Genomic DNA, 25,079 nt, shown 5'->3' with positions numbered 1-25,079 from the left:
GCCCTTTTTCTTTATTCTTTTACAGAATACCTCTCAAGTAGACAGAGCCCTGCCTGTGGTATTTAGGTAGGATGTCTGCCTGTGATTTCTTATTCTTGGAGCATTCCTATAGATAGGCCACACAAAGTAGAGTTTGACTGTCTTAAGCCATTCCACTGAAATCTTGATTCAAACTGCCATACACTGAAATAAAAACAAATAATTTGGAGACTAAAGCATTTAGAAACAAAGAATTCACATGCAAAGATTTGCAAGGGAATCCATGGACAGATTTATTAAAGAAAAAATATGAAAATTAGCCAAGTCTGGTGGTACACTCTGGTAATCTCAGTGACTTGGGAGGCCAACATAAGAGGATTACAAGCTCGAGGCCAGCCTGAGCAATTTAGCAGGACCCTCAAGCAACTTAGACCCTGTGTCAAAATAAAACAGTGGTTCAGTAGTGCCTGTGGGTCCAATCCCCATCACCCAAACAAACACAAGAATCATTTAAAGGAAAAAAAATTTAGAAAATTACCAAATTTGATTATTTTCTTCATGGTAGAAAATGATTTTCGTATTTTTTTTCTTTTATTTTGAGAATACTTTGTTTGCTGCTTTACGTCTATTTTTAAGTGTCTCTACCTTTTGTGAGTTACAACTCTGCCCTTTCCCTTCTCTTTGATCTAAATATAATCAGAAAATTTGCCTCTGCTTTACTCTGTGTTCTGAATTGATAAATACCCAAATGGATTTACTAATAATGAATTTCATGAAGATTCTGAAAAAGAAATGATTTTCTCAAATAATTACAGTACCCAAAAAGGTCATCATAAGAGGCTGGGGAGGTAGCTCAGTCAGTAGAGTGCTTGCCTTGTAAGCACAAGGCCCTGGGTTCGATCCCCAGCACACCCCCCCCACCCCCCAAAAAAAGGTCATCATAAAACTTCAGATATCAGTGTTGCCAAAATCATGGATATAGTTATTAGAGAGTAACTTGTAGGAAAAACTCAAAGTTCCACTAACTTGAGGAATGAGAACTGGACAGGGTGACTTTATATGGGTGTGTAATGCTGGGGATCTAACCCAGGACTTTATGTATGTCAGGCAGGTGCCCTCAGGGTGACTCAGTGCTACTTCACATCAGTTTTTTTTTTTATCTCAGGTGTGCCCCAAAGATGACCTTTGGTTCAGTGATTTACTAGAGGACTTACAGAACTCAGAAGACTTCTATGCTTGTAGTTATTTTATAATATAGCAAAAGGACGTGGATTTAAATCAGCAACTGACACAAGACATACAAAGCAAAGTCTAGGAGACACCAGGCACAAGCTTCCAGTGGTCTTCCCAGTAAAGTCATGCAGACAGCATTTCATTTTTCCAGCAACATGTGTGATCACATTCTCCTAATATTGCCAACCAGAGAAGCTTGGTGTCCAAATTTTTTCTTGAGGGTCAGTCACGTAGGCATGGCTAATAACCCATCTGGCTGATCTTCAGACTCCAGCCCCTCCAGAGGTCAACCTGATCCCACATGGCCCAAGTCTTCCACCATAAATCACATTGTTGGCTTATACTATCTGGCATGGCCTATAGCCCGAGGTAAACAGAAACACTCCTATCAGGCAGGATATTCCAAGGACTTAGAGGTTACCTGCCAGGAGCTGGGCAAGTACCAGACCTTTCCTTCGAAGGTGAAGATTTTACGGTCAATACCTGCTCTTTTGATCCTTTACTGTGGTATTGTTTTCCTTTTGATCTTTTACTGTGGTATTGTTTTCTTCCTGTTGTCCTCTTCCAGTGAAGTCATGCAGACAGTACTTCATTCTCCCAGCAACATGTATGACAGCATTCTCCAAGTATTGTCAACCAGGGAAGCTCCCTGAAACCCTGGTGTACAGATTTTTTTCCTTAAGGGTCAGTCATGTAGGCATGGCTGATCATTCATGGGACTGATTTTCAGGCTCCAGTACCTCTTTCCTTTCTCTTCTTCCTCTTCCTTTCTCTCTCTCTTTTCTTTTCTGTCTCTCTCCAGTACTGGGTATTGAATCTAGGGGTACCCTACCACTGAGCTACCCAGGCCTTTTAATTTTTATTTTTAGATAAGTTCTCACGAAGTTGTCAAGGCCGACCTCAAACGAGATCCCCACAAGTAACTGGGATTAACAGGCATAGGCCACCTCTCCTGGTAGAACTATTTTTATTTTATTTTATTTTATTTTTGTACCAGGGATTGAACCTATGGGTGCTTAATCACTGAGCCACATCCCCAGCCCTTTTTATATTTTTTAAGACGCTAAGTTGCTTAGGACCTTGCTAAATTGCTGAGGCCGCCTCTGAACTTGTAATCCTCCTGTTTCAGCCTCTCAAGTCGCTGGGATTACAGGCATGTATCACCACACCCGGCTCAGAGATATTGCCTTTTGAAGAATGTTTCATTCCACTTTAGAGAGTAGAAGTATTTATTTTGAAAGAACACAATCCTTTTTAAAGGATTAGTCAATAATTATATAACTGAAAAGAAAAATATACATTAACAGAGCCAGCATTTAAAATTTTTCAGGTTCTCTTAATTAATCCCATAAAATATTTTGAGATTTTCACCTATTCCCTATAAAAAGGATTTATTTTTAGTAGTTATTGTCTCTTTCTTCATATATGAACATGAGTATGCTTATGAAACCTGAAAGTTACATAATTGTCTAAAACATCTTGATATTTTATTTACATATATTAACATTAAACTTCACTGATTTGCAAGTAGTTTTCATATTGAGGACTTATAATAAGCAGAATACCTTTTTATAATAGTTTTGAGTAATAAAATATCTGGAGTATACTAAACATTTCTAATTATTTTTAGCAGTACTTGAGAGAAGCAAATCTTTGTGGATGTCCAGCAACTGTTGGGGAAACCCCAAAGACAATTTTAATGTAAAAATCACTGAGTTTTAGTCCAAAGGTGGGGGTAAAACTTGGGAAGGGCAATATCAGAAAAAGTAATCCAAGGAGAAAAGCATATGATTCAGAAAAAAAAGGTTGCATACAATATTAAAGTAAACATTCAGAACTTTTTCAAGGATGAGGCAAATAAAAAACATAGTTCAAGAATTTGACAAACACACATTAACAGGCTCTCAAGTATTTTGTTTTTGCTCTGCTATTTGGGCACTAGTTCAACCTTTTTATTCAGAGAAAACAATACTTCGTGGATTTAAGAGAGAAAAAATCCAAATGTAGTTTTATTCTTTTAGAATGCTATCCATATTTTATAGAAAAAGATTCATAAGTTTTTGTTTTATGAAAACAAATTTCTTTACATCTGGAAAACCTTATAAAATCAGTTAATGCATTTTATAATAAATCAAGGCAAAGTCTATTTTCTCAGACATCCTACTTCTATGGTACACCCTCATATTTGTCTTTTAATATTTTTTATATATTCTGGCATATCCAGAATATATAAAAATTTAATTTTTACTTTTCCATGACACATTTAAAAATTCATTTTTTACGAATAAAAATTCATTTTTTTGCATGCACACCCCATGGAAAGACGTGCAAAAATTCTTTCACATTTCTTAAAAAAGATGTATACCAACTTATTGAACCTGTTTATGTATCCTTTCAACCTGTTCATTGATCGTCACTTACAATGTATAAAAACCAGAGCAAGGATTTATTTAACCAGTATTGGATGAGGTATTTTTTTCACTCTCTAAAAATTATCCATACATCATAATTTGTACTTGGTAGCTAATTTACAAATATTATTTAATGATCAACAATACTAATTTATAAATTAGAACAATTTCTTTGACCAGGTGCAGTAGTGCATGCCTATAATTCCAGTAACTCTGGAGGATAAGGTGGAAGGATCACAAGGTTGAACCAGCCTGGACAATTTATTGAGACCCTGTCTCAAAGAATAAAAAGGGCTGGGCTCAGTGGTAGAGCACCCCTGGGCTCAATCCTCAGTACTGAAGGGGAAATTTTTTAAAAAGCAAGAAAAGTAAAAGAAATCCAGGCTCATTTATATAATGGGTACACAAACCAAGCAAAAACTTTGAAGTTTCTACTTTTTTCTCTGAAATCACATAAAAACTATTTCAAGTATACTGATTAATTGATTGATTAACATCTTCCTGAAGGAGAAAGTTAACTTTGGACAGTGAAAGGTATATCATTGAATATTATTTTTTTAAAAAAACTATGCCTTCCATTTTGAAAAAGGGCTCTTTAAAACAAACACAGAACTACCAACCTCAATTTATAACTTCAGCCTCAGTAGATTTAATGTGGTCAGAATACAAAAAGCGTGAGTTATTGGTTGATAGTAGCAGCTCTAGATCTAGTGGTTACAAAATTCCATCTTCGTTTACCTGAACTCAATGGCATACAAACAAGAATGACAGGCTTCCTCAGGCTCTGAGGCATTTAAGTCAGAGATGGAGAGTGAGAGAGCAGCTTCCCCACCTGCTCCTGAAGCCCATCAGTTCGACTAAGCCAATGTCTTAAGACCTTTGATAAAGATACGATGTATCTCAGATGACAGGAGATGGCAGAGCTTTCAAGGGGAACAAAGTATAATCAGATGTCTGTCATCTGTTACCCTACAGACCAGAGAGGTAATAATAATCTTAGCAGATGCCACCAAAGGAGAAATAAGTGGTTGTGTACAAATCAGAACCAGGTGTGGCCAAGAAACAGAACCAGAAAAAGGTATGGAAACAACTTAATGGAGACCCTCTTGGCACATTGGAGTCCCCCTGCCCTTTGCCCTGGGAGGGAAAAGGTGTACCCCAAACAACCCATCACTTGCTCTTCAGAGATTATGCGGTTAACTTGGCTGTAAGTGATGAATCTCTCTAGTAAGTAAACACACAAAATCTTGGAATCTACAGAATTATCTGAGAAATACTCAAAGCACTTGGAAAAGTTTACTTGCAAGGAAAGTTTATCAACAACTCCAAGTTTTGTTGTTTTGATTTTTCTGTTTTGTTTTATGGTACCTGGGCTTGAACTCAGGGACTCTACCACTGAGCTATATTCCCTGTCCTTTTTATTTTTTATTCTGAGACAGTCACACAAAATTGTCCTGGCTGGTCTTGAACTTTTGACCCTTCTGCCTCAGCCTCTTGAGTAACTGGAACGACAGGTGTATGCCACCATGCCAGGCAATTCCAAGTTCTTGTTTTTGTTTTGGCACTGGGGATTGAACCCAGGAGTTCTTAAATACTGAGACGCATCCCCTCAACCCTTTCTATTTTTTATTTTTAGACAGGGTTTCACTAAATTGCTTAGGGCTTTGCTAAGTTGCTGAGGCTGGCCTTGAACTGATGATCCTCCTGCCTCAGCTTCCTGAGTCACTGGGATTTCAGGCATGTGCCACCATGCCTGGCAATTCCAAGTTTTAAAAGGACTAGCTCATCAAAATATAAAACAAAACACACACAAACCAACAACATTACCAAGTTTGCAATTGTTTGTTCATGGTAGCGGTAGAAAAGACCATTTTCTCACCTGCTTCCCTAGTCATCACAGATCTTCATCTATCAGCATTGCAAAGGTTGGTAATAAAGATGCTTTTATCAAGGAGTCAGTAACTAATAAAATTTAAGGCCTCATTTATTTGGGGAAAATGAATGACAGTGATTCTGTTTTTGTTAGCTACTTTTCTCAGGATGTAAGATGTTTTATCTTCTGATTATGATGTATATGTTGATAATGGGCAATGTGTCCACTTCTTTGATCCTTGGTAGTTAACCAAATCCTTCCATCAATAAATGCTGGGAAGATTTATTATTTCAAGTAAAAGACATATGGTATGGGGAAGTCAAAGGTTTGGAAAATAGGAATATATATTTTTTTCACCTGTCATATCTTTATGGATAAGACAATAGGAAATTTATAATTTCTGGGGTTATAATAATACTAATGACTAACACTAGGTATGGTTGTATACACCTATAATTCCAGTAATTTAGGAGGCCAAGGCAGGAGTATTGAAAGTTGGAGGCCAGACTAAGCAACTTAGTGAGACTCTGACTCAAAAACAAAAAGGGCTTGGGATGTAGCTCAGTGGTAGAGGTTTGAGCCTCAGTACTGCCAAAAACAAAACAATGAAGTCTAAAACAAATAATAAAAGAGGAACTTTTAACTGAGAAAAAGAACTGTAGAAAAGGAGTAGTATAAAATTAAATTACCATTACCATAACATTTCAGTGAGAAGCTGGTTGTAGAAGCTGATCCTGTCAGACCTCGAGAGAAAATACAGGCAGAATTCCTATAATACTGACAAGATTGAGATTCATTTAACCCATACCCCTTAAATGAGCCTCCAATTTCAGACTCCTCGGTTTTTTCCAGAGATCTATTAGGTCAGTGTTTCTCACTCTAGTTTATACTACAATGGTGGATCCTGACATTGATTTAATGTGTCATGACCAAGAGCTTGTTCATTTGTAATGAAGTAGAGTAGAAAAAGATCAGAGTGCATTACTTGCATGTAGTACAAGTGTCGAGGGAGATTTTTCACTTTGGGAGGATTTAATAGAAAGGCCATAGTCCCCCGAAAACAGGTGGATTGTAAAATCATATGTTAAAGACATTGGAAAGTTATGGAAAATTACAGAACAGAAATTTCAGGGGTGGAAAAGCCCTCCAAGGTGACTTGACAATCCTTATCAGTTTGCTTCCATAGGGCATTTACCAATCTGGTCACAGTGACCCCTTTTCGGCCAAGGGACCCAAGTGCAAGGCTTGAAGGTCATGGTCTGAAACATGCCCATTGGTTATCTGCTGCATAGGGGGTATGAAGGAGAAGGACGCAGGGGAGGGGACTCATTCAGAAAGAGTAAAATCTTAGGAGATGAATCCTGCTAGAGAAAGTGACTGTGTAAAACACTTGAGGGATCTTTTCCTCAGGCTGTTGCCAGATTCTGATCTCATGTGGGGAGGAGACTATACTCAAAACCTTTGAATGACAACATTTTAGAGATGAAAAGGAGAAAAGCCAAGCTCTGTCATCATACTACAGTGATACATGCATACCCATGTTTATAGCAGCCCAATTCACAATAATCAAACCATGGAATCAGCTTAGGTGTCCATCAGTGGATGAATGGATAAAGAAAATATGCTATATATACACAATGGAGTTTTATTCAGCCATAAAGAAAAATGAAATTAGCCAGGTACAGTTGCGCACACCTAGTATTCCACTGGACTGGCTCAGGAGGCTGAGGCAGGAGGATCATGAGTTCAAAGTTAGTCTCAGCATCTTAGCGAGGCCCTAAGCAACTTAGCAAGGCCCTGTCTCAAAATAAAATATAAAAAGGGCTGGGGATGTGGCTCAGTGGTTAAACGCCCCTGGGTTCAATCTCCAGTACAGGAAGGAAGGAAGGAAGGAAGGGAGGGAGGGAGGGAGGGAAGAAAGAAGAAACTGGAGACTATTACATTAAATAAGTCAAACTCAGAAGGTCGAGGGTTATTTGTTTTCTCTCATAGGCAGAAACTAGACAGGAAAAAGGAAAAGAAAGGTGGGGGCAGATCATGAAAATCAAAGGGAGATCAGTAGAAGAAAGAGAGGTGGGGAGGGAGGGGAAAGTGCTAGGGAGTGATGGTGGCCAAATTTTATTGTTATATTGTGTGCATGTGCAAATATGTGACAATAAATCCCATCATTATGTACAACTATAATGTACCAATAAAATATGGAATCTATTGCCAAGGCTGTGGAGAAATGAGGACCTTCAAACATTACTGATGAGAATGTAGAAGGGTGCAGCCACTTTGGAAAACGGCTGGAAGTTTCTTAGTAGGTCAGAGAGTTCTCATTTGATCCAGCACTTCCACTCCTGCATGTATACTCAAGGAAAATGAAAACATACGTACAGGAAAACTTGTGTCTGAAAATTCATAACAGCATTATTCACAATAGCCCCCACATGGAAACAACCCAGATGTCCACCAACCTGTGAGTGAGTAAATGTAATATTGTGTAGCCATCCAATGCAAAGTTATTCAGTCATTAAAAAGGAATGAAGTACCCATACGTGCTAGAACATGGGTGAAGCTTAAAAACACTATACTAAATGAAAGAAGATGGTCGTGAAAGACCCCATACTGTCTGGTTCCTTTTACATGAAATGTCTAGAATGGGCAAATCTCTGGACACAAAGTCGCTAAAGTAGATTAGTGGATGCCGTGTGCTGAGAGGGAGTGTCAGAGAAGAACAGGGAATGATCGTTAATCATTTTTTGGGGGCGGGGGAGTGATAAGATGTTCTACAATTGATTGCGGTAACAGTTATACAACTGTGTGTATACACTGAAACCATAACCATTGATTATACACTTTGGGTTAATTGCATGGTGTATTAACTATATCTCAACTAAGCCTGTCTAAAAACATGAGAATATTATTGAACAACCTTACATCCCCAAGTACTTAGGTACTTTATATATGAAATTTTTTAAAAAATTATTAAAATGGATACAAAATAAATAGAAAATATGAATGCATATACATATCTGTTAAAAAAAATTGAGTCTATAATTGAAAACCTTCCTATAAAGAAAGATTCAGAAGCCACACAAAGCAACTGACACCAGTAATCTCAGTTACGTGGGAAGCAGGAGGATCACAAGCTTAAGGCCAGCCTGGGAACTTAGCAATTCCTTGTCTCAAAATACAGTTTTTAAATGGTCTATGGATATAGCTCAGTGGTAAAGTGCCCTTGGGTACAATCCTCACTACTGAAAGGAAAATAAAAAGAAAACTTCAGGTTAAAATGTATTATAGATGAAATATTTAAGGAAGAAGTATTACAAATCAACATTTTTTTTTTCAGAAAATAGCAGAGAGTTACTTCGCAACTTGTTTTATGAGGCCAGCATAAACTTGAAACCAAAATCTGACAAAAACAATTCCCAGTACCCCCACCAAAAAAATGTTATAGATCAGGGGCTGGGGTTGTGGCTCAGTGGTAGAGCACTTGCCTAGCACCTGTGAGGCCCTGGGTTCCATCCTCAGCACCCCATAAAAATAAATAAATAAAACAATGGTGTTGTGTCCATCTGTTTAAAAAATGCTACAAATCAGGAAGATCATAGAGTATCTGCGTAGATCTCCATGAAGAGGGTTGAATTTCCCCATGGGGTCAGCATGCTAATCAGTTTAAATAACTGCCATTTAGAATAAAAATCATTGCTTTATTTTGGCACGTATCATATCACCTAAATTGGGGAACCTTAAGAACACTTGAAGTTGTGATTTATGTTTTCTTATGGGTAGCTTTAATCCACTTACATTTATTATGAATAGTGATATATTTGAACTTATTTCTAGCACTCCCACCCCACCCTTTTCCTGCCTTCTGTTGGATTTAAAAGTCCCAGCCCAGGGCTGGGGAGATAGCTCAAGGGCTGGGGAGATAGCTCAGTTGGTAGAGTGCCTGCCTCACAAACACAAGGCCCTGAGTTTGATCCCCGGTACCGCCAAAAAAAAAAAAAAAAAAAAAAAAAACTCTAAGATAAAAGTCCCAGCCCACCCCTCACCCCCTCACTCCCACTTGCCTGGGAAGCTGTATGTTGCATTTCTGTTCTTTTGGTCGGTGCCTTGAAATGTTTAACACCACATTATTATCCCTTTCCTAGCAGAGTGTGAAGTTACTCTCTGTGGCTCTCAAACATGCCTGCTCCATCTCTGTCCAAGTCCACTCGGCCTCCCACTGAACACTTCCCGACTCTGCCAAGCTAATCTTACTATCTTTGTCTTAGAGTTTAAATTTTACCAGTATTTTCAGCATATAAAAGTAACCAATAGTTAATTGAATGTACTTAATCAAAATGCTATTGAAGAAATTTCTGAGAATCTCTTTTCTGAAACTAAATGAGGATCCAGAGTTTGCTGACACACAGTAGGTGCTCAATAAAAGGAACCCATTCTCTCCACACCCCAGCCCCCTCCCCACATAAACACTTGTTTGTCTCTTTAAAGCTAATGCTCCACAGCTATGGGTTCCTCTGAGTCAGATCCATTTTGTGGACGAACCTCTCCTTATGTTAATTTTCTGAATCCTGCACTTGAATCTGTGGCAAGCTAGACAGTGTGGGATTAAATGTTCTCATTTTTGAGTTGTGAAGTGTTGAAACTGACCAGGAAGTGCAAGCAGAATGTCTGTCCTCTGGGAGAAGAATTGGCCAGTTTATGTTGCTGCTGCCTTTGGCGGCCTGTTGGAATGCAGCTGTTAAGGCAGCTGTTTAACTGTTTGTCCAACTTGAAAGGACACTGCCAAGCGGCAAATATTTTTCATAACAACATTTGACTTTTGCTAAGAGACATAACAGTGCACTTTATTAAGCTCCAGCAGTGTGCCACACACGGAGAGTTATTACTCAGCAGGTTCATGGCCTACACCGGACGTGGGTGCTCGTTTCCATTTTTAATATTTACAAAAAGAATATGTGGACTCTCCAAGAAAGACTCTACATATACCTGTAGATGCTCTACATAAAGCATCTCCACAGCTTAAATTGTTGAACAATAGCAGATTAACTTGAAAAAATAAAATATCTCTGAAAAGAAAAATGAAAATCTAGGAATGCCAAAGAGAAAAAAGGTTAAAATATCTTAAATCTCTGTCACGTTGACTAACAGTGACTTTATTCCTCCTTGCTCAGGTCAGGAACAGGCAGAAACAACATCTGCTGAATCCCCTGCAATTCATGGGTTCCTGGCTTGTGGGTCATTGTAAATTAAAATTGATGCCAAGTACTTAAAAGTTATGTTGAATTTGTCACACTGTGAACCTGATGAGGGAGGGGTGGGAAATTATCCACTATTTTTATTCAATGGTAAAATCAGTATGTTGAATATAGGCAGTCAAAATTAAGAAAACACATTCTAATGCACAAGCATTATTTTGTTCCAAACCCAAATACGCATGGATCATGATCTTGTTAAACAGCTCTCCATCCTTGGTATATATTTTGCATAGCCAGAAGCTCATATCTTCAAAAAAAAAAAAAAAAAAAAAAAAAAACTATGGAGAAATACTGTAGCTCTGTGGAGAGAATCCTGTGGAACACACCCATGTTCCTGTTGAAGTGAATTAGATGTCAGCAATAACTGCAATTCACTGCAATTCACAGTATTTAGTGTGTAATCTCCACCCTATGAGAACACTGGAGGTGGGGCAATAGGCACGTACTCTCATCTGATAAAAAACCCCCACAGTCAAAACTGGAGCAGAGACCATTTTAAAAATTCACATAATTTATTAATACCGAAGTGAGGAATTGCATGTCCACATATATACACACCCACAGATAGGCAAATATGTATGAAAATCTACTAACATGGAGACCTTAACATATTAGATCATATTCAGTGATTTCATGGTGCTTCTATAATTTCCTTGTAATTTTTTTTAAATGACCAAAAGGAAAAATACATTTAAGTGAAGAATACTAAGTATTAGTATGTCCTTATCCATTTAACTCATTCCCTTATTAATGGATGCTGAGCTAGTTCTCAGTTCTAAGTTCGAATCCTCAGAAATTGAAGAAAAAAGGCTCAGTCTTTCTTTTTTTGGTGGTACTGGGGAGCCAAACCAGGACCTCATACATGCCAGGCAAGTGTTCTACAACTGAACTCCACTGTGCTACAACCCCAGACAACCCCCCACATGCCCCCCCCCCCGCCCCCTGCTTCTTTCTTTCTTTCTTCTTTCTCTCTTTCTTTCTGAGACAGGATCTTGCCAAGTTCTCAGGGCAGCTTTGACTTTACCAGAAACTGGCAACCCTCCTACCTCGGCCTCCCAGTAGCCTGGATCGGGAGTGCACCACTATGACCAGCAAAAAAGCACCAGGAAATACAGTATTCCTTCATTTTCTACACATCACGCTAATTTCAAATTTGTCTCGGTGCCTTGCCAGAAGAAAGAAATGCTATGGTGTCTCTTGGAGACCTGTCTTCTTTGCCTTGGCTCTCTTAGAGTTCATGGATTTTTCATACTGAAGGATGCTTTTTTCAGAAGGATTCAGCTGACATGTCCACTGCTGGTGCCTTTGGAGATTCTGAGGCAGTATGGGACTTTGGGTACCATGGGTAAAGAAGATAACCTCTTCACACAGAGCACAACCAGCATTTGGGTTCCTGATCATCTTGTCTTTCACCTGCCTTGGTCTTGTTTCAAGATAGGAAGTCCTTATTATGATTAAAGCAGACAATTTTTTGTTGTTGTTGTTATAGCATTATAGTCATACATACTAACTGGGTTCATTTTGACAAAAACATACATGCATATAATTTTATTTACTCCCTTTCAGTCCCCATCCCCCTCCCTCCTTTCCTCCCTCTGTCTCTTCTCCTTCCTCTACTGATCTTCCTCTCACTCATTTTTAATTTTTTATTTGTTCTAATTAGTTGTACATGACAGAATGCATTTATACATTTTGATATATCTTACATAAATGGAGTACAATCTCTCATTTTTCTGATTATACATATTGTATGATCACATCCATCATGCAGTCATATATGTACATGCAGTAATAATGTCTGTTTCACTCTACTATCCTTCCTACCCCCATACCCCTTTCCCTCCCTTCACTCCCCTCTACCTAATATCAAGTAACTCTATTCTTCCCTTATTGTGAATTAACATCTGCATATTTGCTTAGCATGATATTCTCTAACTCCATCCATTTACCATTCCATTGTGTATATGTGCCACATTTTCTTTATCCATTCATCTGTTGAAGGACACCTAGGTTGGTTCCATAGTTTAGCTATTGTGAATTGAACTGCTGTAAACATTGATGTGGCTATGTCACTGCAGTATGGTGATTTTAAGTCCTTGATTGGTGCTTTATAGATATACATAAGGATGGAATTCCCTGCAGTATTTTTATATATGCCTGTAAAGCGATTTTGTTAAATTCCTTTGCATTTCCTCCTCTTTCCTGTCTTTCTTCCCTCTCAATTTCCTACTCCACTGATCTTCCCTATATCTTTATGATATCCGATCCCCTCTGTTTTCCCCTTATTTTGCTCTAACTTCCACATGAGGGCAAACATTCAATCCTTGATTTTTTGAGTCTGGCTTTTTTCATTTAGCATGATATTCTCCATTCCATCCATTTACCAGTATTAAGTCTTTTGAGTTCTTTATATATTCTGGATATTAATCCCCTGTCAGAGCAGTAGCTGGTAAAGATTTTCTTCTATTCTGTAGACTCTCTTTTCTTGCGGAAGCCTGGGAACAAAAGGCAGTCAATATAAATGAGAAGTAGTTGGGTTTCATTGGGAAGATGGGGACTGGTTGGAAAAGAAAGAAAAGAAAAGAAAATCAAATGCTGACCTCTCCAAAGACCTCTCCCCTCTGCCTCCACCTTTTACCAAGGTTACCTGCCTACAGGCAAAGGTTGTTAATGAAGCACCTCCTGGGCTGCCCTTTGGGCAGACATGAAGAGGCACCCTGGAGGGCTGCCTTCTCACCTTTTGGCTCCTCTCTGACCACTGGGTGGGTACAGGAGAGAAGCAAGACAGGGGATCTAAAATGTATGAAGGGGCCAGGCACCCACCACTTCTTTGGATACCAGCTCTGGGCTCCTTCTCTGTGGAGAAGTCTATCTGTTCTATTCTTTAAATAAAACTTGCTTTCTCTGCCTCTATGTTTCTCAGGGGTTCAATCTTCACATCTGGAGAAACAGAACTTGACCCTGATTGATTCTCATCACCAGCAGTATCAGTGCTATGCTCTTAATCACTTCCTTTGCTGTGCAGAAACTTTTTAACTTGGTGGCATCTCGCTTATTGATTCTTGTTTTACTTCTTGAGCTTTAGGGATCTTGTTTGAGAAGTCAGGGCCTGCACCAGTCTGATGGAGTGTTGACCCTGTAACAGTTAAGTGTTAACAGTTGCAAAGTTTTAGCAGGTGATTTTTGGTTAGTGGAGATTCTAACCTACTTTTTCTCTACTATTTACTTAATGGTAATTAAATAATAAATGACAACAGTCTAACCTGAATGTCTCTGCAAATTGCAAAAGCATGCTTCTTCACAAAGTTGATATGATTTCTTGGAGAAAGCTGAAGTCCCACAGGCTGGATAATGGTTGCTGGGGAAGTCAGTCACAAGCTTTATGCTCTCCTTTTTCAGGGATACAGAAATAGAGCAAATGCAAATCATGGATGAAATTTATAAGATCACTTCCACAGAGAGGACTCAGCTATTGGAGAAAGAACTGGCAGTGCAACTGAGTGAACTGAAGTCTGAAATAGAAGAGCAGGAGCTGCTTCAGGGGGCTCACAGGTAAGCAGTAGCAGTGAGAAAGTGTGGACTTCAGGCTATACCTCCCACTCTTACCCCATAATCTCCATCAGTCCTCCCCCGCTTCTTTGACCTGGACAATGGATGTGATCTCAAGCTCAGACAAATGACATCCAACAGCAGTTCAAGTGCCCCTTTCTTCCACCCAAATACTGACCAGCCTCAAACCTGCTTAGCTTTTGAGATCAGGCACTATCGTGAGCATGTAGGGTAGTATGGACATGGACTGGCTACCCTCTTCTAACCTAACTGCCGCCCCTAAGGTTTTCCTACATTCTAGATTTGTCAAGGCAGGCAGGAGCAATCATGTCTTACCAAGAAAGTGGAGAAATGTTCTTACATGTTCACAAACGCTACCACCTTAAAGTTCAAGAAGCTACTATACAAATCGTATTCAATAAAGAGATTTTGGGCTGCGGATATAGCTCTCAGTTGGTAGTGTGCTTGTCTTGCACACACAAGGCCCTGGGTTCAATCTCCAGCACTGCAAAAAACATTTTTTTTAAAGAGATTTCATCTTATGACATTTTAACGAAGTTTGATCTTGATTTTGAAGAGAAATTTAAAAATGGAAATAATGCTCGGTATTTCGTAATGAATTCTACAAAATACCATTGGATTAGGAGTTCTTTTATAGGGTAAATGTTGCCAACCATAGTCATCAAATTCTTTTAAACAGGGTAGCCAGATCAGTCCCTAAGCGGTGAGTCTCATGGACCCCAGGATCTTCACAATCCCCTGTTTCTGTCACAATTCATCAAAAGGAGCAACATGAAAATTGTTGGGTGGAGTTAGTACAAGGCAGGTGGTGAGGGATACAGAGAGATCAGAAGAGGCAGTAAGCAGGTGAACTAGTGCTGCATTCCAGAGGTGATTCCGAAGAACCATTACTTAGTGTTTTGGGATGGGTCTTCAAAGCCATTGTGGTTGTGTGAGGAGATAGAAAGATGACCCATACACAGTCACGTTTCTTTCAACTTTGGTTTCTTTATTTGAAAAATGAAGTAAAAAAGTATGTACATTTTCTACCTTATCTGGTTGTGAGGATCAAATGATCATAATGTATGTCAAAGCGTTTTGAAAACTAGAAAAAGCAAATTTTTCACAGGCCAAAAAAAATGTGTCAGTATTGTTGCAACTTACATGTCAAGAGTGTTAGGCAAGTGTGTTGTGATAAGAAAGGCTTTCAGAAAGTCCTTTTAGAGCACATCGACAGTGAAACAGCTGGCTCCTGAACATCTTCCTATAGAGACCAAAAAGCGTCCTCATGCCGAGGACAGTCACCAAGGAAATTAGATTAAGATTCTCTGGCTAGACACAGCCTAGCTAAATCTACAGATGTATATTCCCTGGCTTCTGTCCCTCTATGCCCCGCTGGCTCCTCTTATGAAAACTTTCCACACCCTTGATGAGAAAGAAGAAAGTCTTCTCTATCTTCTCATTGGCATTCAGTTAAACCTGTTCCCTCACAAACCTGTGTCCTGAGTTTTAGTGAAGCATAACCAGCAGTAAAGCCCTTACCTCCCCAGTTTCAATGGGAAATTGTGGATAACCATATTTCTCAACTCCCCCAAACTACCCAGCATTGCACCCATCTGGAAGAATCTAACTTAATTCCAACCCATTCTGAGCACCTTTCTGTTTGCCGGGTGCTGTGCTTATGTTCTGGAGTCCAAGGAAAATGGGAATATCCACTCCCAATAAGCATTCTCCTTCCCCAGGGTACTGAAAAATCATCTTTCTTTCTTTTTCTCCACCCTCCTCCTTTTTTTCTCCGTTCGTTTCCTCACTTCACCCCCTAAACCCTGGACTTGGCGAAGGTTGTGTTTCCTACATGCTTGCTGAATGAGTAAGTGAATGGCCGTGTGGTAGGTGGGCAGTGTTTGATGGATGAACGCATGAATCTGTATTTTTGGGTCAGTGTACACTGTCACTTAGGTTCGCCAGAGGCTTTTAGGTCATTCACAGGCACTTTAAGGTTAACTGAGAGGAACGTCCTCTGAGTGAGAGGGTCAGACGGCCAAGCCTGGGACGTTGCCCAGTCTCCCAGCATGCCAAAGATAGGAGACCAGAGGGCCAGGGAAACAGACAACTGTTTTCCCAACCGCTTCTCTAGTAGCCGATCTCCTTCCTGGTTGGTCACTGCTTATCCACCTCCTTGAGGCTGCAGCCAAGATGCAAATCACACCATTGCTTTGTTAATGTATTTACTCTCAAGGCCCTTTTAGTGCCTCTTTCTTTTTCCATCAAAGCCAAGATATGAGGAGGGAGTTAAGGGAGGGCACACCCCCAGCATCTACGGAGAAATTTGACACCAAGTGTCTAAATGAGTTGCTTAGGTTCCTGTGGTTGATGAATCTCCTGACCATCACCCTGGTTCTTTTCACAGAACCGCTTGCTGGCAAGTGTACAACTAACGTGAAGTTTAAAAACTTATCTGTGGGACCGGGCATGGTGAGCCACGCCTGAAATCCCAGCAAACTGGGAGGCTAAGGCAGGAGGATTGCAAGTTTGAGAACAGCCTCAGCAATTTAGTGAGATTCTGTTTCAAAATTTAAAAAGTAACAATAATAATAAATGAAAAGGCTGGGCATGTAGCTCAGTGGTAGAGCACCCTTGAGTTGAATTCCCAGTGCTAGAAAAACAAACGAACAAACGAACAACTTATCTGTGAGGAGAAGTAGGATCATATGAAGAGTATGAACCTAAATTTCACTGCCTCCACCTCCCTCAGAATTTCTAGGTGCTATCCTGTGTTTCAGAACTACCTGCTGTGGCTTCTTGGCCAATACAAAATCCCATCTCGATAAAGTGGCAACCGCATAGTGTTACTGTCCATGCTGCCAAGCCTTGGGGTACATCTCAAGCCCAATAGGGGGAGCCCTGTTCTTCCCGACCAGATTCTACCCACTACCTGGACCTGCAACTTATGCCACTTGCAAGAGAATCCCTGGTAGGAACAATTCATCATGGCTGAACTTGCCCAGGGTCAATCAGGCTGTGCCAGCAGGCACTTCTGTTAGGCCTGCTTTCCTACAGATCAGTAGTTCCTGAGGCAGAAAGCTTGGTTCCGATAATTCCTAGAGTATTTCCTGTTTGATATTTAAGGTCATCTTCACCTTCAGATAATTCAGTAAGAACATAAAAATAAAAAGCATTTAAAAAAAATTTACAAGACACCAGTTCCATGTATCAACTATGGCAAGAGGGAGATTTGATAAAGCTCTGTGCTTGTCAGAGATAAGGTTACTGGAGGAATAAAGGCATAGGAAATAAAAATTCTCACCATGTGTTTCTCCCTGGACTCTGGAGTAGGAAATAGTGAGGCAAATTATGAGAGGAGGACAGACCATGTTTGTGTGGGGAAAAGAGAGAAATTGTCCTGGGGAAAGGGTTAGCAAATCTCAGGTCTACCAGAGAAAGATTTTAAGACACAAGAATGTGGCCTTTATATGCTCCCATATGCTTATTTGAAAATGAGCAGTTGTGAAGAGTTACAGATTAATCAAGGCCCAGCTATAATCTGGGCCTATCAGCCTCAATGATTACAACTCTGTTGCATAAAACTTTCTGCAGCTCTGTTCAAATACCGAAGGACATCTCTTACTTTAGAAGAGAAAGGGAACTGGCACTGAAGAAAACCTTACAGGTGAGGAGAAGGGTGGGCCTTTCAACACAACAATAAATGTGATTTTGCTAACTTGGAAACTTAGCAAGGAAAGTTTATTTTTGCACCAAACAGCTGATGTTATTGACAGTGTGTACGAGAACGAAATATCCCAACCAGATTCCTGTTGAATAAGAGCAGACCTCTGTTTCCTCAGAGATGCCTAATTTGTTAGTATTTGAAATTTTATAGTTCTTTGATTTGGGATATTAAAACTAGTTTCTTGGGTTTAGGTGGCAGAGCCAAAGCCCCTTGTTATTCAGGCAGATGTCCTGCAGAGGGAGCTAGAGAGCTGCCTAAGAAGAGAGTACACACCTGAAAATTTGCCTTTGCTTCTGCTGCAGGTAAGGATCATTTTGCAATTTAAAAACACATCTGGAGGGCTGGGTCTGTAGCTCAGTGGTAGAGCGCTTGCCTAGCACTGGTTTCGATCCTCAGCACCACAAAAAAATACAAAGAAAGAAAGAAAGAAAAAAACATATCTTTAATTTAGTAGACATTTATGAACAAAGCTGGCTACCAGAGAGATTTTTCAACACATGTGGTGCACAGAACTTGGTTAGTGTGAGTGCAGTTATACCACAATTCAGTTCATTACTGTCCCTGAACAATTGACCAAGTTCTTACTAAATATACTTCCTGTGCTGATATGGGGCAATGCAGCATTGACTAAGACAGTTCCAGCCCTCCAGAAACTGTTGGCTAATCTAGGGAAGACATTTCTAGAAATCTCTCTTAAGAAAATAACTCAAAATGGGAAAAAAAAGAGTTTTACATAAAGATTATTATTGCAGCATTGTAATAAAAGTAAAAATAAATTGGAATCACCTAAATATCTACCAAAATGTTTAGGAAAACAGAGTGGTACTTAGTAGAATATTGTCCTACTGTCTACCATTTTTTAGCCAAAGGAATTATTGTTAATCTAATATTAATAAAGGTGTGTGTGATAACAACAGTCAAATCAGGTATGAAGAATCACTTGATGGACAGAGACCATAAAATTAATAATCACTATATTTGGATGCCAGGATAATAAATTTCTTCTATTTTATATATTTTCTAAATTTTTTCATAATAAGCATTTTTATAAAATTATTATTTTATAATAAGCAAATTTTAATTTTTAAAATTTCTCATTCTTTATTCCAGTGTTGGGAGTTATATCCCCTTATGCATAGAAATAAGTTCTTTTTTTTTCTTTAATGATATTGAGGATCAAACCCAGGGCTTTGCACATGCTAGGCAAGCTTTATCCTTAGTCCCAAGACAAAATTTTTTGTGTGTGTGCTGGGGATTGAACCTAGGTGTCCTTTACCACTGAGCTACATCGCCAATCCTTTTTGTTTTGAAACAGGGCCTCACTAAGTTGCTAAGGTTGAACTTAAACTTGTGATCTTTCTGACTTAACCTCCCAAGTTGCCACTGTACCCAGACCCAGTTCTTTTTATTTTATATTTTGAGTCAGGGTCTTGCTAAGTTGCTGAGGCTGGTCTTGAACTTGTGATCTTTCCACCTGAGCCTCCCAAGTAGCTGGGATTACAGATGTGTGCCCCAGTGCCAGCCACAAATAAGTTCTTAAGCAACTAGTTAGCAATTAAGTTAACCACAAAGAAACAGAAGATTCTATTTGCAAGTCATACGGCTGTTGTTATCTTAATTCAGGATTAGCTTTACCTATGATTTTCTGACATTTTCATTCCCATGTGTCTATCACTGGGTCTCAGTGGAGACAGTTGATGGAAAGAATAAGGTAATAGACATTTTGTCCACTTTGAGGCATTTGGCAATGTCTGTAGATCTTTTGGTTATCAAAACCTGGGTGGGAGGATACAGTTGGTTGCTACTTGCATTTAGTGGGGTGAGGCCCTGGGTGCACTTACACATTCTACCATGCCCAGAGCAGCCTCCCACAGACAAGAATTATCTAGTCCCAAATGTCAATAGGGTTAAGGTTGAGAAACTCTAGTATACTATAAATTTCCATGCATAATTTGCCTTCTGTTTGAAGAATCTCCGTTCACATTTCTTTAGTGCAGGTTTCCTATGGACAAATTCTGTCTGTTTTTTGCAAAAGTTATTCTCCTTTCCTTTATTTCTTTACCTTCTGCGTAGGTGTGTGTGTGAGTGCACATGTGCATGTGATACTGGGGATCAAACCAGGGCCTTTTACATGTCAGGGATGTGTTCTACCACTGAGAACTTCCTTTCATTTTAGAAAGTTATTTTTATTCAATATAGAATCCTGGGTTGATTTTGTTTCTCTTTGTTACTTGAAAGGTGTTACTCCATTCTTTTTTGGTTTGCATAATTTTCATCTCAGAACATAACAACATCTTTTTGTTCTCTGGCTACTTTTAAGATTTTCTTTTAATGATTTTTATTACCATGTGTATTGTTTCTCTTATTTGCAGTTAGTTGAACTCCTTAGATTGTGGGTTTATTGTTTTCATCAGTTTTTGAAAAATTTCATTATTATTTCTTCATATATATTTTATCTGCAACCATTTTGAGGTACTGAGATCATACCTATGCTAAGCCATTTCATATTGTTCCACAGATCACTGAGACTATGTTAAATCTTTTAGTCTCTTTTCTCCCTTAGTACTTCATTTTATATAGTTCCTATCACTATGTTTTCAAGTTCACCAACTTTTTTTCCCCAGTACTAGGGATTGAATACAGGGCTTAACACATGCCACACAAACACTCTGCCACTGAGCTACATTCCCAGTCCAAGTTCATCAACTTTTCTTATGTAGTGTCTGATCTGCTTTTAATTCTATCCAATTTTTCATTTTAGATACTTTATTTTTCATTTATAAAAGTTCCAATTGATTCTTTTGATATTTACCATCTCTTTCTTCATTATGTTCACATTTTCCTTTCAATCTTCAAGCATGCTGAACATATTTATATTAAGTTCTTTAAAAGTTCTTGTTTGAACTGGACATGGTGGCACATGCCTCTAGTCCCATCTACTGCGGAGGCTGAGGCAGGAGGATCATAAGTTTGAGGCTAGCCTAGGAAACTTCAATGAAGAATAAAAAAGGACTGGGGGAGTAACTCACTGGTAGAGTAACCCTGGGTTCAGTCCCAGAACAGAAACAAAAGGAAAGAAAAGAAAAGAATGTTCTTGTTCACTGAATCCATCACCTTTGTCATTTCAGGGTCTGTTTCTCCTTACTAATTTTTTTCTGCGTCATGTCTTCCTGCTACTTTGCATATTTAATATTTTTTGATTGCTGAAAATTGTCAACTCCTCATTACTGGGTGCCAGAGTTTGTGTGCTCCTTAGAGAGTGTGAATTGAAATTTATTCCAGCAGAATTTTAAGTTACACATCAGTTTAATCCTTTCAATTCCTGCTTTTAAGCTTGTTGGAGTGGGTTAGAGTCATCCTTACTGTAGGCATAGTTTTGTACTTATTACCTAAGCCTCTGGTGTGTCCATACTGGTGTGTCCCAGGTATCCAGTGAAGATCCAGCTCTGGCTGGTTTGAGCTTGAACCTCTCCCAGTCCTGTAGGAACTCAGAACTATTCAGCTTGCAATGCCCCAGTTGGTTCTTTGGGAGGCCTCCTGGAGTTTTACCTTCCATATGCCTGGCTGGGTAGTCAGCAACAGGCTCAAAGAGATCTCTGCAGGTCTCTGGAGTCCTTTCTTTGCACAGTGTCCTCTTTCTAGTATTCCACTCTGCAAACTCCAGATGACTCCATTTACCAAATTTCAGTTTCTTTCTTAACTCAGAGAGAACACCTACTCTTCTTGGGATTCCCTGTCCTTTGCCATGGCTCAGAAACTGCAGGGTGATGGGAGGGTTGACATTGTTTCCCTTCTTGCAGGGGCCACAGTCCTGCCTTATTCAGTATCAGAAAACAATTAACTTGTGTATTTTTTCATTTTGCTTATGATAGAAGAGCATGATCGAGCTAGTCCTAGTTATTCTATCATAGCCAATATTATTATTTTTTTAATATTTATTTATTTATTTATTTTTATATGGTGTTGAGAATTGAACCCAGTGCCTCGCATGTGCTAGGCTAGTGCTTTACTGATGCGCTGCAACACTAGCCCCCAATATTATTCTTATTATCAGAAAAAAATTTTTAAAAGCTTATTTAACTTTTTTTTTTTCCCTCAGTACTGGGAATTGAACCTAGAAGTGCTCTACCACTGAGTTACATCCCCAGCCCTTTTTATTTTGAGACAGGGTTTCCCTAAGTTGCTGAGGATTTTTAAGTGTAAAAATCGTTAAAAGTTTTAATCTTACCTGAATGTAAGTTGTATTTTAGACTCATAATTTCAGTTCTTAATACAAAATTCAAGCTCACATTAGATAATTTGACAGACCTTAATATCATTGCTAAGATTGTTCTATAACTTATAAATAAACTTACAAAGTATCTACTTGGCAACAGATCAGAAAAATTTAGAAGTATCTACATGTTTTACTTAAGTTTGAATAGTATCTTAAACCAGACTTCTCAATTTTATGGTCCTCATATAGAAAAATACAGTTTTCTAAAACAATCAGAGTTTGATTTACCTATCATATGTGTTGTTGTTTTTTTCCCATCTTTTCATTTGTGTTCTTAACACTTAGTTCAGTCTTCCTATTAGTGTTCTGCTAACTGGTGTTTTGTTGTTGTTGTTGTTAAAGTATTACACAGAGAGAATTACCCAGCTGGCCCAGAGTAAATATTTACACATGCTTAGGTGGAAGAGGTTTTGCCAGCACAGTAAGATCATGGAGCAACTTTATCCTCTTTACAAGGTAGGACGCCATGCACAGTACCTATAGGCTATTTTTTATAATAAAAATAATGGTCATTAATCTTATCAATTTTTTAAAATCACTGCTAAAGATAGGAAAGGAATCAATGGGTATATCTTCTTGCTTGTTCTGCTAGTGACAGAAGATAATAGTTCCTATTTTTAAGAATGAGATTTGAAGGAAGTTTTATATGCTAGAACATGTTTCTCTCTAGACTTGGCTTCCTCTGCTGTAGGTGACAGCTCAGAAGCTGACTGTGATAACTAAACCTCCTTATGCACTGACTGTCTACAGTCTTTCTCCTTCAAAGTCCTAAGAGTATGACCACTGCCTTTGTCAATCAAATTCAGAATATGGAAGAACTCTGGGATTCACTATTTGGCCTCCAAACATCATTACCCTATGCTTGGAAGTCAGTGGTACAGGGAACAAAGCTTGCCAGTGCCAAGTTCTGTCTTCCTCTCTCTCTTAAACAGAAACGAGTTGGCTACATTATGCAGGAGTACAGCGATGCTGTCCAGAGAGCTGAAAGATTGTCTGTTGCTCGAGAAAACTTCCTTATAAGAAAAAACAATCCTCCTAACCTAGTGACACAGGAAGACCTGACAATTTACACAAGGTGGTTAGTGTGTCACCTACACTCTATCAGGACTGTTCACCACTACCTGCAGGTATGTCAGACGCTTACATGACCATGTGGTGCACTCCTAGGAATGGTCGCCATGCTGTTTTCTCTCATCTGCCACCTTGTGTTTGCTTCTTGGTATTTCTGAACTCTACCTGCCCTAAAAAGGACAGGAAAGCAGTGAGTCACTGGAATGATTTTAAAACTTTGCTCTGTTGAAATCACTGCATTAATTTAGCTTTCTTTACTATTTCACATTCACTCTGTAACTTCCTGTTTTCATCATTTTGTTCAAGATTTATGCTCTTCAATCTAGGTTCACTTTGTTAGTAATATTTAATGAGGGTCTAATCAGTGCCAGGTAATTGTCCTAGGCCACACAGCAAAATGTGGAAAGGTAATGAGGTCCCAGGCAGGTAGGGCAAGTAAACTTTTACTGAAATGCGATAGGGTAAGCAGAGTAAACTAAGTAAGTACAGGGTAGAGAGAGGCAGAGGAGAGGGCCTAACTCAGGCTAGAGGGTCACAAAAGAGTTACATGATTACATTTCCATTTTAGAAAGATTATTGTTTGTCTAAATCATTTCTTACTCCTTTCCTCTTTATCTCAGTGACACTGCCATCCACTGATTTGCCCAAATCAGAAACCTGGCCACCACCTGACTTCACTTCTTTTTCATGTCCAGTCAGTCACTGTGGGCTTCACCTCTGATACCTCTCCCCACTAACATGGTGGTATGAACATCTGCTCATCCATCTGGGTCTTCCACCAAAATGTGAATTCTGAGGTGGTTCCCCACCTTATTTCTCTTTATATACTTAGTGCCTCACAGTGCTTTGTCCATTCTGGGTATGTGATCAGTGTAGAACTGACTGGAGGTTAAGATCACTTGGAGTTGGTAACAACACTAGGTTTCCCATTTCCAAATTTAGTTCCTTACTATTGAGCAGGTTCCATCTCTATCTCCCCCCTTCCCTATCAAAGCAAAGTGCTGTTCCTGAACCTAAGTCTGGAAGCTTCCATGAGAATTGGGTTGATGTGTGGCTTCTTGGTTGTGACCTTCTGTAGGTCCTCCAGTATTTGCCCATCTCCAAAGTGCTGAGTCCAGCTGACAACCAAGACCCTGAGGCTGGTCAGGAAAATGAAAAGGTCTGTGTCAATGACATGGACCCTGGCATCCAGGATCCTGCATTTTCTGACCTTGTGGATACCAGCTTTTCAGGTAAGAAATTAGTCTTCTTTCCCCAAGGGTAATGTGGAGGAAAAAGATTATGTTTTTGAGCATGTGCCATTTTGTCCCATGATCTTGCAAAATTTTTTTCTATGTATCAAAAGTTATTATCTTCCTAATAAACAAGTGTTAATTTTATATTTTCTGATGAGGAAAAATGCTAACCACTTCCCTTAAACATTTTGATTTTTATAATTCACAGATTAAGAGAAAGGAAACAATGGACTTGATGTCAAGAGATCTGGGCTCTAGGGTTGTTTCTGTCATGCTCATCTAGGCCTGCATTTCATTTCACTTCCTTGTTCCTCAATTTACTTATAGTTCAGTTGTTGTTTTATTTATTTGTCTTTTGTTTTTTTGTTACCAGGGATTGAACTCAGGGACACTCAACCACTGAACCACATCCCCAACCCTATTTTGTATTTTATTTAGAGACAGGGTCTCACTGAGTTGCTTAGCACCTC

At 39.1% G+C, this 25,079-nt stretch overlaps 1 protein-coding gene across 6 annotated transcripts in view; it reads left to right on the top strand.

Moving 5' to 3' along the window:
• The window catches only part of LOC306666840 (uncharacterized protein), a 177,483-nt gene that overhangs the window by 6,509 nt on the left and 145,895 nt on the right, over positions 1-25,079 (top strand). For 5 of the 6 annotated variants that reach the window (XR_013765409.1, XM_079149107.1, XM_079149108.1 and 2 more), the window contains exons 2-7: positions 14,148-14,300; positions 17,895-17,967; positions 18,219-18,329; positions 22,646-22,759; positions 23,236-23,430; positions 24,453-24,606. Coding sequence is in view for 5 of the 6 variants with exons in the window: in XM_079149107.1 (XP_079005233.1) it covers positions 14,167-14,300; positions 17,895-17,967; positions 18,219-18,329; positions 22,646-22,759; positions 23,236-23,430; positions 24,453-24,606 (781 nt within the window). In the remaining variant the exon portion in view is untranslated. The remainder of the gene's footprint in view (positions 1-14,147; positions 14,301-17,894; positions 17,968-18,218; positions 18,330-22,645; positions 22,760-23,235; positions 23,431-24,452; positions 24,607-25,079) is intronic. The other variant, XM_079149109.1, reaches the window with a different exon arrangement.

Source organism: Sciurus vulgaris (genome assembly GCF_902686455.1).
Source record: "Sciurus vulgaris genome assembly, chromosome: 7".
Taxonomy (NCBI): Eukaryota; Metazoa; Chordata; class Mammalia; order Rodentia; family Sciuridae; genus Sciurus; species Sciurus vulgaris.
This window is presented reverse-complemented; position numbering and strand designations above follow the sequence as displayed.